At 40.2% G+C, this 16,403-nt stretch overlaps 1 protein-coding gene across 1 annotated transcript in view; it reads left to right on the top strand.

Moving 5' to 3' along the window:
- The window catches only part of ppfia1 (PTPRF interacting protein alpha 1), a 26,023-nt gene extending 9,662 nt beyond the window's left edge, over window positions 1–16,361 (top strand). The window contains exons 9-29 of the mRNA XM_025055796.1: window positions 8–218; window positions 1,157–1,240; window positions 1,539–1,670; window positions 1,812–1,874; window positions 1,964–2,043; window positions 2,119–2,269; window positions 3,018–3,241; window positions 3,593–3,824; window positions 6,633–6,662; window positions 7,308–7,432; window positions 7,507–7,679; window positions 7,812–7,905; window positions 10,043–10,124; window positions 10,368–10,568; window positions 12,516–12,691; window positions 12,872–12,969; window positions 13,065–13,240; window positions 13,404–13,472; window positions 13,573–13,741; window positions 13,939–14,001; window positions 14,985–16,361. Of these exons, the coding sequence (XP_024911564.1) occupies window positions 8–218; window positions 1,157–1,240; window positions 1,539–1,670; window positions 1,812–1,874; window positions 1,964–2,043; window positions 2,119–2,269; window positions 3,018–3,241; window positions 3,593–3,824; window positions 6,633–6,662; window positions 7,308–7,432; window positions 7,507–7,679; window positions 7,812–7,905; window positions 10,043–10,124; window positions 10,368–10,568; window positions 12,516–12,691; window positions 12,872–12,969; window positions 13,065–13,240; window positions 13,404–13,472; window positions 13,573–13,741; window positions 13,939–13,994 (2,626 nt within the window). The 3' untranslated portion in view covers window positions 13,995–14,001; window positions 14,985–16,361. The remainder of the gene's footprint in view (window positions 1–7; window positions 219–1,156; window positions 1,241–1,538; window positions 1,671–1,811; window positions 1,875–1,963; window positions 2,044–2,118; window positions 2,270–3,017; window positions 3,242–3,592; window positions 3,825–6,632; window positions 6,663–7,307; window positions 7,433–7,506; window positions 7,680–7,811; window positions 7,906–10,042; window positions 10,125–10,367; window positions 10,569–12,515; window positions 12,692–12,871; window positions 12,970–13,064; window positions 13,241–13,403; window positions 13,473–13,572; window positions 13,742–13,938; window positions 14,002–14,984) is intronic.
- The last annotated feature ends 42 nt before the right edge of the window (window positions 16,362–16,403 follow it).

Raw genomic sequence — 16,403 nt, 5'->3', positions numbered from 1 at the left:
GCGGGGAAACAGCCCAGAAAAGGGGTTTTTTAATTTCCCCTAATGAATTTTTCCCCTTCATGTTTTTTTTTTTTTTTTTACAGACTGAGGACAGAAACCGGCAGCTGCAGGAGAAGCTGGAGCTGGCTGAACAGAAGCTCCAGCAGACCATACGTAAAGCTGAAACACTCCCTGAGGTGGAGGCTGAGCTCGCTCAGAGAGTGGTGGCCCTCACAAAGGTAAACCGCTGAGGATTGTTAATATTAGTTATGAATAAAATCAGTTCACTAATTTGTAGATTGATTAATTTTATAAAATTAATCAGACTAAATATTTTAAGCATTTTAACCGGGGGCAAAATGTCATGCAGAAATGTTATCAGTGCATCCTAACTTTTTCTAGCACCATACTTTGTACACTCTGGTGTACTCTATTCCTGGTTTAAGTAAACAGTCTGTGTCACTGTTTTCCTAAAAAGGCCAAGCAATGTGATGAAAGAAGCTCTTAAATTGTTATAATTTTCAAATACTCTGGGTTTGGCCTGTGTCACTTCCCTGTAACTGCCAATTAGTATTTTTTCTTGAAATGCCTTTCCCTAATTAGTTCCTGTATGCAGCAGCAGCTAGGAGCTCCCAGAGGAAGCCACTGAGGAAGCCATTGTTTATCTTACTCCAAATATCCACTGGGACCTATATTTAGAGAATTGGCGCATGTGTTTTTATCCATTTATAGTTTGAGCCTTTGTCTCTAGAAAGCTCCTGATGCACATGCACACAGGAAATACAGCAACTTATTTTACCACTGGCTCTCAGTACACATCTGACTAATGATGAGTCATTTCTAGTTACCATCTACGGGTTTGCTAAATAAGGAAACAGGAATGAGACTCCATTATTTTGTTTTACTCAGCTGTGTTTTAATGTTTTAGTCTGTACTACTAGCTCACATCAACTGAAGAAAATCCCTGATTGTCTTATAAACGAGCAGCGATGCATGAGGCATTGATCGCTTAAATTCTACTAAATATTCATATAATGTTTGTGATGTCACACAAAAACAACATCAATCAAATGCATGTTTTTTGATTTGTCAGGCGGAGGAGCTAATGTTTGTGATGTCACACAAATACAACAATCAAATGCATGTATCATGCATCAAATGTTTTTTGATTTGTCAGGCGGAGGAGCGCCATGGCAATGTCGAGGAGAGACTAAAGCAGATGGAGGCTCAGCTCGAGGAGAAGAACCAGGAACTGCTCAGAGTAAGAAACATGGAACATAAGAAACCTGTGTAGTTTTTTTTTTTTGTCCTCCTTTAATTTTTTTTTTTATTTTTAACCCCCTACAGGCCCCACAGAGAGAGAGAGTGAGAGACTAAAGCAGATGGAGGCTCAGCTCGAGGAGAAGAACCAGGAACTGCTCAGAGTAAGAAACATGGAACATAAGAAACCTGTGTAGTTTTTTTTTTTTGTCCTCATTTAATTTTTTTTTTAATTTTTAACCCGCTACAGGCACGACAGAGAGAGAAGATGAATGAGGAGCACAACAAGCGTCCTACAGGCCCGACAGAGAGAAAAGATGAATGAGGAGCACAACAAGCGTCTGTCAGAGACAGTGGACAAACTTCTGTCAGAGTCTAATGAGAGACTTCAGCTGCATCTCAAAGAGCGAATGTCAGCCCTGGAAGACAAGGTGAGAAGGGCCGTCTGTGTAGGCTACCGAAACCAACAAACTTTATGCTTTACAATGGCCAATCCCAAAATGTACATTATTACTTTACTTAAATTGATTAGAATATTACAAAACTCAATAATGTGTGTTATTTCTCTTCAGAATTCTCTAATACGTGAACTGGATCATACCAAGAAGTTGGTTGAGGACTCTCATCATGAGAAGGTGGAAATATAAATGTGCCATAGATTAAGTGTAAGTTTTTAAGTTTTTAGTTTACGTGAATAAACTTTGTCATATTTTTTTTCTAACAGGAGCAACTCCTAATCCAGATTGAGACCTTAAGGGCAGACAATGACCAGGGTCGGAGCAGGAGTAACTCCTTACTTCATGGGTATGACTGTTAAGAGAGAGGTAATCCACCTCTTTCTTCTTGACCTCCTTCTCACTCTGTTATTTTCTCCCCCAGGCGATCTCAGCTGGGCAGCACACCAGACTTCAGGTATCCAGTATCAGCCTCCTCACTCCTGGATAGTAACTCTGATCATTATGGCAGTGCTCTAGTGCTGAGGCGACCTCAGAAGGGACGAGTGGCTGCGCTGCGGGACGAACCCTCCAAGGTGAGCCCCAGGCTCACCTGCTGCTGCACATGTACAACAGTCATGAAATTTGAGCTCAATACCTGTCGAAACATCAGTGTTTACTGATTAATAATTAATGCAGCAGCAGATTGGTCATTTAATACGCTTTAAAATAGGTTTCCAGCAAAAGTAGCAGGAACATAAAGGCCTTTGCACACAGATATGTGTGCTTTATTTTTATTTCACTCTGTAGCTTTAACTTAAAAAGGAAACAACATTTCCTGTATTTTTTACCTTCAGTGGGAGTAGAATGTTTACCCACAGCAGTGTTAAAGGCCTGCTTACTTGATAATGATGTAAATGTTGCCTTGCCTAACACATAATCAGACGCAATCATACATGAGACGAAAGGGTGCCCATGCCATAAATGGTGCAGAATAACAGAGAGCACTCCTACTGGTTAAACCTGTATATTTTTGGTGAAGCGTTGCCTATGTGGTAGTGACACTGTTTAAGTGGCTGAAAATGTTCCCTGTTTTTAGAACTGTTATTGTCTGACTGGTTTTAAATACATGTGATCAAGGGGCAGCCTCCTTCTTTGTCTGTCCTTTTTCTGATTTTCTTCTATTTCTTTTCTGTCTGCTTCTTACTCTGTGGACATCAGCGACATGTAAGTCTTTGTTCTGGAACAATGTGTGTTTTATTCCTTCTTACATCTGGCACCTGGATCTCATCCTCTGTCTCCTTCCGTTTCCCTGTGTCTCACACCTGTGTTTTTCTCATCAAGGTGCAGACATTGAACGAGCAGGAGTGGGAGCGCATGCAGCAGGCCAACGTGCTGGCGAACGTGGCCCAGGCCTTCGAGAGTGACATGGACGCCTCAGACCTGGAGGAGGATCGAGAGACCATCTTCAGTTCTGTGGACCTGCTGTCCCCTGCTGGCCAGGCTGATGCACAGACCCTAGCCTTAATGCTGCAGGAACAGCTGGATGCCATCAACAATGAAATAAGGTATCAAAAATAAACTACACAAACATGCTTTGTAAGGCTAAATGTGTCTGAAAACTGGAAAGCTGCCGTTTTAATTCATATTACTAAGGCTTTTAATGACCACATAACTTTTGGTTAAATTGTTTTGCTGGGCCTCAGTAGGATTTATGGTCTTTAACATTTGTCATTTTTTCATATCCTTAGAACCTTTGAAAGACAAACTTACTCCAGAGACCCTAAACGGTGCCTAAAAAATAAGGACAGAAGTTTTTTTAAAATGCCACTGAAACAAGATTATAGAGGGCGGTTGAAAACATTACTACTACATGACTAGCAAACATCACACCCTTAACACTAACTTTTTTTTTGCAGAATGATTCAAGAAGAGAAGGAGAGTGCAGCCATCCGCGCAGAGGAAATTGAATGTCGCGTTGGTAGTGGCGACAGTCTCGGAGGACGTTTCCGCTCAATGGGCTCCCTCCCTCCATCAATCTGTGCAGGTTCATCGTTGGGCGGTTCCCCTCCGGGCTCTGGTCAGTCAACCCCCAGACGCATTCCACGCAGCCCTAACAGAGAGATGGACCGCATGGGTGTCATGACACTGGTAACAATTCCTTTATTACCATTTTCTTATCTGACATCTTACATTCATAACCCCGAAGTACACCTTAGCTGTAGGTTTCATAACCCCGAAGTACACCTTAGCTGTCTTTCATTTGTGGTCCAGGAAACACTAATATCAGCTTCTGTAACATCTTGGTTCTAACAGGAAAAGTCAAGGATGTTTTGTTTATTTCTGTAAGATACTTTTACAGAGTACTCATTTACTCCTCATGCTGACAGTGGAACTTGGCTACGAACTCTGTAAACCTGGCTACAATTTATGAAAACTTATTGTAACGGCTGACCTAATCTTTAGTTAGGTTCCAGGGTGACACTGACGGCATTTAAACATTTCTTTTTCCGTGGTTGATGCAACATATTTTGTTTTTGTTATCCTATCAGGGCAGAATACTGCATTGCCCCACACAGGGACACATGGAGTAAAGGAGAACTTTTTATTGCTGTGCAGCTGTTACTTATGTTTAAATGACTAACAATTTTTTTTTGTATTTGTAACTGTAAATAACCATGCATGTGCTTCTGGAACCCCTCCCTCCCCAACACCTGTAGCATTACTGCTATGATCCTTACATCTTCAAGAGCTCAGTATCCCAGCAGACGTTAACTTACCTGCCCTATGGTGCAACTGGCTTCAGCCCCCTCCCTCAGGCTTTTAGCTATGCACCGTACCTACAGGTACCTGCATGTCACTGTCCATGTGACCTTCTTCTCCCCCCTGGTTGCCATCTATCTCTTCTTATTTGCTGTGTTTTAAGAAGAACAAATTTGAGACATTAATTTTCTATTCTCTTTCTGTGCTCCAGAGGTAAAAATGTATTCTGCATCAAAAAGAGTATATTAGTGTTGCTAATGTTTTAATTAGCACTTCTATATTTAAGTGTTACCTTAGAGGTGCCTTGGATGGCCATAATACATGTAGTTTTAGACAAAGGTAGAAAGAGAGAGAGAGAGAGGGAAAGCGACAGACAGGAGGAAAAATATAGCGTTCTAATACATGTACTGCAGAAGTCTCAGTTTGACAATCACATATCGGCTGGATAAAATAACTTGCATTACAATTACATTTTTGAAATCATCATTATTATAAATTTTGAAGGGAGACTTAAGGTGATCTTTGCATCCTGCTGATATTCTGGCTGAACTGTTATGTCAGAGAAAGCTCTGTTGTTCGCACCAATTTACCATACAAATTCTATGGAGGTTTTTGTAAAAGACTATGTTGCATAAAAAAAAACTATGCCTTTAAAAATAAAAAGATTAATCTAAAAAACGTTTACTTAAAGCTGCTCAGTACAGTAGCCTTTTGGTGCAGGCTGTTGTTTTTTTTTCAGTTGATTCTGTGGCTTCACTTATTAAGCAGATACGTGTACTTGTTTATTCAGAGGAAGGCTTCCGTCGTTGACAGTTAAATGCCTACACTGCAAATCAGCTGTGAGGGAAAGGGTCCTGAAGAAAGTCTTACAATAAAGTCAGCAAAATAAATGCCACTCTGGGTGGAGACTCTCAGGATGAAGAGGCTTCTCCACTTCATCTGCTCCATATTAAGTGGTCACGACAGAGGGGCCTCCATCGTCAAATGTTTTATTTAAAAGTGTAGAATTGGCTTCTGTTTAAGTCAGTCCTTTCAAGAAGTTTAGGTTTTAGAGTAGAAAATGTTATTCCTTCCACGCTGAACCTGTATTTTGTTTTAATTATTGCCAGACTTCTAAGAAACCCAGCTTTCAGTCACTGACACTCCTCAATTTCTGCGTTAAAATATTTGACGTTATGAATTAAAACAAAACAAGGTCATGCTGTGGCCTGTTTTCAAAATAGTCGTTGTCTTTAGCAGAGGGGGTTGGGTTGTGTAATGTATCTTCTTTTAGAGCACTAAAATTAGTAGAAACATTTTTAATAAAGGAGTGCTTTAGAGCACTTTAAGTGGTCAGTTTATGTTTTGCTCACATATCCCATATCCTTATCTAGTTTTGTTTTTACAGCTCACAAATGTTCTTCATTTTAAGGCTGTCTGTGCCAGTTGATAAAGGGAAATGAATGATTAATGACATTTTCTGCCTGGAGGCAGAAGAAACCTCCTCAGCAGTGTGTCACAGGCTGATGGTTTATTTACTCTGTTAATGCGAAGACTCTGAGGAATGTGTAGCAGAAATCAAAAAAAGAAAATCCTGCTTTCACACTGCAGTGGAAGTTATAACAGGACAACTAGGAAGGAATTTGATGTTGCTGCAATAAGAAAAGCCGGATCGCTGCATATTTAGTTAAAGCTCCAGTAAGAAAAGCCGGATCGCTGCATATTTACAAAATATATAAGCTATTTGAATTAGATGAACACATGCAGACAAACTAGAGTTAAACAAAAATGAACATGGCAGAAACCCTAAAGGAAAATCCTCAAGGCATACAGGGATTTGCCAAGCTATGATTATGTAACATTTCTTCCTTTTTCCTTTAATTTCCTCTAACAAGGCTGCAGCCGTTCTCACCTCATTCCCTGTCCTAAACTCCAGCTATTGTTTTGCAGTGATTCCTGAAGACTTCTATTTCACAGCTGATGGTCTTTACTTCCATAATGGTAGCTCTGGACCTTGACTGTTTGTGCTCAGTGTATGTGTGTGTGTGTCTCTGTGTTTTTTTGTGTGTATTCTTCAGGGTACTTTGGTAATTATACGTATACACAATTCCTATTTCCTGCTCTTGTAGATTTGTGCATGGCTTCGTTCCACTGCTGATCTGCTGTGCGTGTTACTAATGGCTTCTCTCCTCTCTCCTTTTTTTTGCCATGCTTCAGCCTAGTGACCTGCGCAAGCACCGCAGGAAGGTAATCTAGAGACGAGCTGTGCTTGGCATTCTCTAAAGCCTGTGTATAAATCTTATCTACATCTCTGTTGTCACCATAGAAACCACTCAACTGCAGTTTTTTTTTATTTCAAGTTTTTTTATTTATATTTATTTTGTGGTCTGTAAACTGTCTTTAATAGCTGGGCCATATACCAATACATTTCTGAAAACACGGCTACAATACAACTTATTAACAGTCTTTCCTTTGACTTTTGCTTTTACTTTTCCCATAAGAAATTACTGATGAGTTTTCATTCTTCCAGGAACAATTTTTAATCGAAACAGACACCTATTTCCAAATGTCAGAGAAATCACAAACTTTTACTTTGAAAACTGTGTAAACAAATTACCTACTTTCTTACTTTTTATTTGCCTTCATTTTTTAACAAATTACCTACTTTAAATTCTTACTTTTTATTTGCCTTCATTTTTTTTTACATCACAGCACTGCAGTTTGCAGTGACAAATAACTACAAACAAAATCTGAATATGAGTTCTTAGTATTTTCCACAATTTTTGTTAATCTCATCTTCCCCTCATTCACTTCGTCAGCCACAATGTTGTTCTTTGTGGTCCGTGTGGCGTTAATCAGTGATTCAGCTGACTTAAGATTTGTCTCCACCAGGCTGCTCAGGACGACAAGGCCACCATCCAGTGTGAGACGTCCCCACCCACCACTCCACGTTCCATGCGTCTGAACAGAGATGCTGGTCATGCTGCGAGCCATGAGGACATTAGAGATATACGAGGGTAAGAGTCTCCTCTGACTTCAGTCTTTTCCCCATGTCTCTGTCATACTTTTTGCTCAACCAGTGGCCCCACAGTCTCGCAGGTCTGCAGGACGGTCAGGGCAGCAATCCCAGCAGTAGCAACAGTAGCCAGGACTCTCTAAACAAAGCAGCTAAGAAGAAGAGCATCAAGTCTTCAATAGGACGTCTCTTTGGGAAGAAGGAGAAGGGACGACTAAGCATACCTGGCAAGGACTCTCCCAGCCAAGGTCAGGAAGACGTTTTTGATCTGCAGTTGGGGAATTAAGACTTTTGCAGAGCACTGTATACCCTTTCCATGCCACTTGTATTATTTTACCACAAGGTACTACTCAAAGTATCTTTTTATTTCATTTTACCAGCTGGAACCCCAGAGGCGGAGAACTCTCCTAAAGATGGTTTAGGAATGGCCACACTGGGAGGGCAAGCTGAGAAGAATCGGAAGTTGCAGAAAAAGTAGGTGCCTGAGTAAATGCAGAATGGAGAAAAAACTTCTCATACTGAGCAGAAAAGAAGGCATGGTTCAGAATGGAGAAAAAACTTCTGTCAGGAACCTTTTTATCTTCATACTGAGCAGAAAAGAAGGCATGGTTATTTGTAGAAATGCAATTTTAGTTTCGTTGCCAGAAGAAAATAAGACACCTGTAGGTTTATCAAGACAATACGATAGCACAATGAAATTAAACACAGTCTATTCAAAGTCAGTGTCAATGTGTGAAAAAACACTTGCAATAGGTGCAAATTAGTCTTAGTTAAGAGGTACATAATAATTTTAGCCCCATCCTGCTGCATGCAGAATTAATATACGATGATCTTAGAACCAGTCGCTTCCAAAATGTGTTGTTTTTATCTAATGTCAATTTCATAAATGTGTAATTGTTTTAATCCCCCGTAAATATTCCAAAAAGTTCCAAATGAAATGGATTTTGAGTAAAAAAATCCCTTGTTCGTTAAGGTTAAGGAAAAAAAACACAAACCATCAGTGATGAGTGACATGAGACATAAGCAAATCCACTTTGAAAATCAAGTCACATTCAACGCATCATAAACATATCTCCATAAAAAAAACTTGTTTACACAAATATTCCCTAAATGTATTATGTGTAAAATGTACCTCTGCCTGAATAATGTAAAACCAATGTAAAAACAAATGTAAAATATTGCTAGAGGTGTAACTGTTTGCTTGCTGCTCCTGTTGCAGTCCAGTGCTCAGTCTTACTCACTGCTGCCACCTGCCTCATGCTCACTCTCATCAGTCCACTGCACTTACACTGATTTTGAGTTATTTCCTCCTTATTTTTTTTATTTTCCTCAAAGCCACGGCAACACCATCAGTGTCGGTTTTTCTTCTTTTCAGCTTTTTTTTAAACTAGCATCAATTCATTTTGTTGTTATTTTTTTATCACCCTCCTCTCTCATTCCATGTGTAGTCCAAAGACAGGGTAAGTCAGTTCACGTCACCTTTGTTTTGACTTTTCCTCCTCTCACACTTGAGCCCAATCTTCTGTCCCTTTGAATGCTGACCTCCTGCTCTTCACTTGCTTTCCACACAGGAGCTTAACTAATTGGAATGTGTGTGTGCTGACCTTTAGTGAGTGACAAACTTTCCTAGAGCATGACGTTATGCACTGCATACCGTAGGAACGGTGATTCACAGCATATTTCGCCCGTACAAATGGCTTTGTGTGTCTGCTCATGGGTTTGAGAAGAAAATCGCACAACACACTGGAAACGAGTCTGCGTGTTGTCGATGCTGCTGCTGCTGCCTTCAGAATTTAAAAACAAGCAACTGCAAAACTATTTCCCCATGTACTCTGTGCCAAACAGCCCCATCTAGAGGCTAAGTTCAACAGGTACCACCAATGGACCTAAGATTGTGTAAAAGTTGCATCCATTTCAGAACCAAACCCTTTTAAATGTCCACCGTTGACAAGCTGCAAATGTGCATGAGGTGAATGTGAGATATTGAGGTGATATCTCTGCCTGCATGTTGGGAGGAATGCCCTTGAACAAAGAGGGAGTTGTTAGAGGATTCTCAAAGCTCTGGTGGATACTTTGATATAATGTCTGAGTAGAGTTTCTCATCCATATTAGTTGTTACTGTGTTTGTATTGTTCAACGGAGGTGACTACTCATAAGGGGTTGTTGAATAAGGTTTAATGTGTTACCCAGTGCAGACTTAAGATATTTATGACACTTATGTCACTTTAATCTATTTTTTTTGTATGCATTTTTTACATTTTTTCTTTTTAAGCTAAATCTAAGGTGTATGTGTATATATATATACATATGTATATATATTTACATTAAATAATTCAGAAGGGGAAATGTTTTATGACAACATTTGTTTGTTTTTTATTGTCTTAGGTTTAATGTTTCATTTCTTTATTTTTTTTTCTCATTTCCTCTCAAACCTCCTGCTCTCTGTTTTGAGCCTGCATGTCAACCAACGCCGTGGGGGTGGAGTTTTCTGATAGTATTTTATTCAAACTGTTTGCAGTGGAATTGTGTGCATTTTTTGAGCCTTTGATAAGATGCATTAGCATGTGCCATTTAAAGACTTGACAGATTTGACGTTTTGTTTGTTGAACAGACATGAATTACTGGAGGAGGCTCGCAGGCAGGGCCTGCCATTCGCCCAGTGGGACGGACCGACTGTCGTAGTTTGGCTGGAGGTAAAGATAAAAGGCAGTAGTTTCTGTCATTTTAAGTTAACCATTAATTAACAATTAACCCATGTTGTGTCATACATTTCTGGCTGTAGTTGTCAGAATTACATATTTGACGCAATAAGTCAAGTTAAACTAATTTCTGTTCTGGATAAAAATCATTTTTAGTTGGTTTCCTCTCTGTAATGACTAATAGTAATTAATTAATTATGATGATCACTTTTATTAATCACATGTCCTGTGTTTCAGTTGTGGGTCGGCATGCCAGCCTGGTATGTAGCGGCGTGTCGTGCCAATGTGAAGAGCGGCGCCATAATGTCGGCACTGTCTGACACCGAGATCCAAAGGGAGATTGGAATCAGCAACCCACTCCATCGTCTGAAACTTCGCTTGGCCATCCAAGAGATCATGTCTCTCACCAGCCCGTCTGCTCCACCCACCTCCAGAACGGTACTGATGTGGAGTAAACACTCAAACATACTGTAGATCTCACTTGAGCACACACAGTAACACTGGCCAGACTTCTGTTCACCTCATACTGCATGACACCTGACTTTATTTAACACATACTAATAATGACGTCCACTCCCTTCTTTATTCCACTAACTGCGGAACAATATCAATAAAATAGACACTTGTTTTTTTTTTGTTTACTCTGCTCTCCTCACATCCTCCCCTCACTCTTCTTCTTCTTCTTCACATCTTCTTTGCACACTTCTCTCACTTGTGATTGGGGCTTGTCACTTGGTCAGACCACGGGAAATGTTTGGGTCACTCATGAAGAAATGGAAAGTTTGGCAGCTACGCCTCTCACGGTTAGTGCATCCTGATTGGCCGGGGAACGGTGGCTTCGGCAGTCAGTAGTTGTGTGGTGTAGTTGTGAGCCTTTTTACGAGCTGATGGTTTGCGCTCCCAGTGTTGGTCTTAAACACTGAACTGCTGGGGTTTTCAAAGTTTTAACATTATGGGCATTTGTTTTATATGTAAATAATATGTGATGTCACTGAGCGTTAATCTGTCATTCTTGGTGACTCTTGCTTTTACTGTGTTATACCTTATCAGTATTTCTCAAACATATGGACAGAAGTACTTGGACTCCCGTCTTTCTTTTCCTACCCCCCCACCTCAAGAAGAACCTAATCAAACACTTTGAAAACCCCAGCGCTAAAACGTGTTTTTTTTTTATCTGGAGACTCAAAGAGCAGCTCGAAACAAGGCGTCACTCTTCCTGCTAGTTAGTCATGTGTCCCTGTGGTTGAGTAGAAGTAGTTTTCTCATTACTGTGTGGTTGTCTTTCTTTGTTTTGTCTGAATGTGTGTGTGTATTATGCACTAATCTGCTTTGTAGATGTGTGTATGCATTGTTTTATTAATGAAATTAAATCAGTCATTATTGACCAAGTAGACAAAGGACATTTCAGGTATTGTTGTTTGACATGTCAAAACAGCAGTAATTTAATATTTTTCCACATTTTTTGTTGTGCTTGTGTTTAAAGCAGCGTTCCTCTTTCATTTCTGATTGTTGTTTTTATACTTAATATTTCTGCAGAGCGTATCTGAGTACTTTACACTTAAACACATGTAGTCATTCCCATAGAGTAATCAGATTCACTTTATACTTCTGCATTGTACAATATTTTGGATCAGGAAAAAAAAAATTGAATATTGGGATGAATAAATCATCAGGACAAGTCAAACACCAGAAATAAAAGAGGATTTGCTTTTTCATTGATATGCATGGAATTCTTAAATATTTGTTAATTTGACCTTCAAATATTCTAAAAAATGCTGCTCTAACCCAGCACTGCTGCCTCACTAACCCCTCGCCTGTCTCTTCTTTTCACCGTGCTCGCTCTAACAACGTTAACACCAGGAGGATGACGAGGGCAGCTGGGCCCAGGTTTGCACATGTTTTAACGCACCTCTTTGACTAACTGATTAACACCTCATCTCGGTAACGATGTCACAATTTTTTACAGCCTGTTATTTTCTTTATGGCAGACTCGCCGTCAACACGGCACCAGATGTATTTCACCTTTTAGTCTGTGTCAGAAAATGCTGAGAGAAATAGCATTAAAGGAAAACATTTATGCAAACATATATAATGTTGTACGTCTTAACTCCACCAACCATAGAATAAAATGAATCATATCATCTTGGAGTAGAAGGACATGAACACTTGACTTTAGAAAATTTGCCACTTTTGTTTTAACATTTTCACCAAATGCTTTTCTGCCATTTTTTTAACATTTTCACCAAATGCTTTTCTAGATCTCTCTTTAAAAGAAGTGCATTAATAATTCCTGTTCTTGTCTAAAATGTAATAAATGAAGTTTTTTTTTTTTCTTTTCGTGTTTTCGTCACAAACACTGCTCAGTCCGTTTTTCTCTGTCCTCAGACGTTGGCGTACGGCGACATGAACCACGAGTGGATTGGTAACGAGTGGCTGCCCAGCCTGGGTTTGCCTCAGTACCGCTCCTACTTTATGGAGTCCCTGGTGGACGCCCGCATGCTCGATCACCTCACCAAGAAGGACCTCAGGGGACAGTTGAAGATGGTGGACAGCTTCCACAGGTACAACGTGACAGAGGTCACTGCCATTGTTATTGGCTGTGTTAACAATTATCATTAATAAATGTTATAATGAACATAAGAATTGAATGATAAAAAAAATCTCATGTCAAAGGTGATAAAAGCAGATGAAAAAGATACAGATTTGTTTTTGCTGAGCAGCTGTCTGTGTCCCTGCATCAGGAACAGTTTTCAGTGCGGAGTGATGTCTCTGAGGCGGCTCAACTACGACAGGAAGGAGCTGGAGAGGAGGCGAGACGATTCACAACTGGAGGTCAAAGGTGTGTGCTAATGTCTCATAATCTCGTAAGAGCCACCATGACTGGTGCCTGTAATGAGTTTGTTGAGATGGATGTTTGTCACTCTGCTGTTGCAGATGTTCTGGTGTGGAGTAACGAACGCTTGATCAGCTGGATTCAGGCCATTGGTCTCAAGGAGTACAGCAGCAACCTGTACGAGAGCGGAGTCCACGGAGCCCTGTTGGCCCTCGATGAAACCTTTGACTACAACACCCTGGCTCTGTTATTACAGATCCCAACACAGAACACACAGGTAATCACGCACTACCCTTAATAACAAGTGAGTGCAGTCTTCTGAGCGTCACAGTTCTGCCTCTTGCATTTGTGTTTTAAATATTTATGAGAAGGTAGAGAGTAAATGTGATGTTTTTAAGCACAGGACCAACCCACTATATATGAAATCCTCTCTTCTGTAGGCTAGAGCTACTCTGGAGCGCGAATTTAACAGTCTGATGGCCGTTGGAACTGAGAGGAGAGTTGAAGAGGTGAGGAGACAAGCACACGAGCAAAACTGAAGCGACACAGATGCAGTGTGTGGAAAAATTCACATCTTTCTTCCTTCCTCTTTCTTTGCCTTCTGTCAAGGATGATGATAAGAACTTTCGTAGAGCTCCATCGTGGAGGAAGAAGTTCAGGCCCAAAGACATGAGGGGTGCGTCCCTGGGTGTGTCTGACACACTCCCCGCCAACTTCCGTGTGACCAGCAGCAGCGCCACATCTCCCTCCACACAGCCAAAGAGGAGCCCGATGGACGGTAAGTGAAATGCGCGGGTTGATGCATGTGCATGTGTGTGCGTGTGTGTTGCTACTCATGCAGATCTTTGAAGTTTAGCTCTCCTCTCAGGTTTCTCGTGTGTTTATTGAATGGCACAGCTGCTCTTCTGTTTGTTGTTGATGCACAGACTAACGGCATGTCTTTGCATGTGATTCTTGCCAACATGTAAAACACAGGAAGTCAATCTATACAGCGCCTGGACACTGCCACAGTCAGGACCTACTCTTGTTAACACAACGGTAAGATTTTTCCTACCATTATTGTGTGCCATTAGAATAACACAAGCTGCTCTGATCTGCTTTAAGCACCTGTGCAGAGTGGTCCTAACATGAGTGTTCAACTCTTAACCTCAGACAGTTGAACCATGTTTTATTAATCTAGACTCCTCATTGCAAAACCTGTTCTTTATTTCAATGCCCTAATACTGGAAGTCAATCATCAGGTTCTGCAACAAGATGTTTTCATGCATCCATAATCAGGCTCCCATTATAAAGTGCAGTTGATTTGCAGGTTCTTTTGTTCGGCATGCTTTTAAACAACCTGACAACAGGTTATGAGAAAGGACATAATTGTTTCAGGCAATGTCGATTCCATCAAAGACTTTGTCGGAGGTCAGGATTAATACAACCAACGCACACATTTAATAAAAAATGTTTTATTACACTACGAGTGTTTTACAAAAGACTTTGTCGGAGGTCAGGATTAATACAACCAACGCACACATTTAATAAAAAATGTTTTATTACACTACGAGTGTTTTACAAAGTGAGTTAAAGTAGAATAATCCAATGAGTTTGAGTGATTTTTCTGTTTACTCGTTTGTTTGCTACCCTCTGTTACTGAGCATCTGTGACTCTCAGTGGGCCAGTTCTACAAAACCTATAAAGAACAAAAATCTTTACGATCCTTGAACATCTGTAACTACAGACATGTTTTATTGCTCTGAAGTAAAGATGATTTCTCACTGCACAACTGCTTCTTTTTTCTTTTCAAGCAGAATGAAGCTTTCATGTATCTTACTTTTCTGCTCTAATAACGCACGTTTTTACGCCTCTCCTCTCTTTCCTCTTTGTTCTCCCCTCCTTCCCTCCTTCCATCCTTCCTTCCTTCCTTCCTTCCTCCCATCCTTTTTCACTTGTTCCTTGGCTTCTGTCCTGCTTCTCCTTCTGTGTCCATTTGTCTCTCTTCTCCCCTTCTCAGTTTATCCTCATTATTTCTATAGGTAGCCGCTGGTCGGAGGATGAAGGGGAATTCCCTGCCTTCAAGACCAGGATGATGAACTGAACTCACTAAAGGAAAAGACCCTTCTGTTCTCACAGAGAAAGACCTAACTCAGCAGTCTTAGAGAAAAGGGTCTAGATTTATTTACACTTGTTATATTTATGTAAACTGATGGGACGTTTAATTGATTTTTAGAATTTTATTGTGTAATCGTTTTTTTTTTTTTGTTTTTCCTCCTATTCCCATGATACAATCCTCTTTTCAGACATTTGAGAATTTCTCCTTTGTGCCCTTAATGAGCTCTCAGAGCTCAGTTGCAACCGTCTGGAGTTTGTATATTTCTATCGACAGACATTTTATCTAATCTTTTTTATAATCCTGATTCTATTGACCAGGTGTATGTTTTTTTTTTCCTCTTTGATTTGAATTCTGATAATTGAAAGTATGCTAAGAAACTTTGATATATGATATAACTTAATGCATATCCTCTGCCTTTTTAATGGTTGTAATTTTTATAGCCTATTTCTTGTGATCCTTGTGTAAATGCAGCTCTTAGGTCACATTGATGTGTGAATTTCGGACAAATTGCTGGACTTTTCTGACTGTTGGACAAACGTGTCAACACTGTGAGTCGTCCACATCGCCTGTAAAAACACAACTGCTGGTGAGCCAGGGGATGGAGGCAGCAGATATCACAGGAGAAAAACACAGTATATATTTTATCTTTTTCCTCTATTTTTCCATAACTGTGATACCAAAATAGAACTCTTCAAATTGAAAGAATAAAGCCATATACAACTCTAACAGGATTGGTGGGGAAGTGGGGCACAAAACGGTTTCATGCGCAGGTGAGATCAGAATTCCAGGATCACTCTTTCTTGCTGTCTCTCTCTCTCTTTCGCTCTATCTCTCTATCAACCTCACCTGCGGAAACTCCTACACTAATCCTCACACACACTACTCCTCACCCAGTGCCCCTTAAACCTTCCGGACTTGTGGAGAAATACACTCTGGTTCACTCACGTTCACAAGTCCGAAGTGTAAAAACTCTAACATTGGACCAACTTTTCCAGGGCCCCAGTCAATGCTCATGTAAAAAAAAAAAAAACCTCAAGGCATTTTAATCCACTCTTTACAGTTTTCATATAGAGCCTTATTGTTTTCACTGCGCTGTCCTCTGCTCTTATTTATTATTTGTGCACACTGCTTTTCGTCCGTTTTCTGTTCAAAAATAATGCGCTGGGTTGTTCCTTTTTTCCTCCTTCTAATATCTGTGTTTGTTCTGTTTGCTTTTACAACACTGGTTCCACTGAGTGCGAAGGAACCGAAGAGTTTTCTGCCTTTTCTCTTTCCTATGTCATTTAGTCCAAGCTCAAGTCAAGTTTCTTCTTCTTTTGTTTGTGATGTACTCATGTAGGCA

This window comes from Cynoglossus semilaevis, chromosome 5, assembly GCF_000523025.1.
Source record: "Cynoglossus semilaevis isolate Cse_v1.0 chromosome 5, Cse_v1.0, whole genome shotgun sequence".
Classification (NCBI taxonomy): Eukaryota; Metazoa; Chordata; class Actinopteri; order Pleuronectiformes; family Cynoglossidae; genus Cynoglossus; species Cynoglossus semilaevis.
The sequence above is the reverse complement of the archived record's forward strand: the minus strand, read 5'-3'. Positions and strand labels throughout refer to the sequence as shown.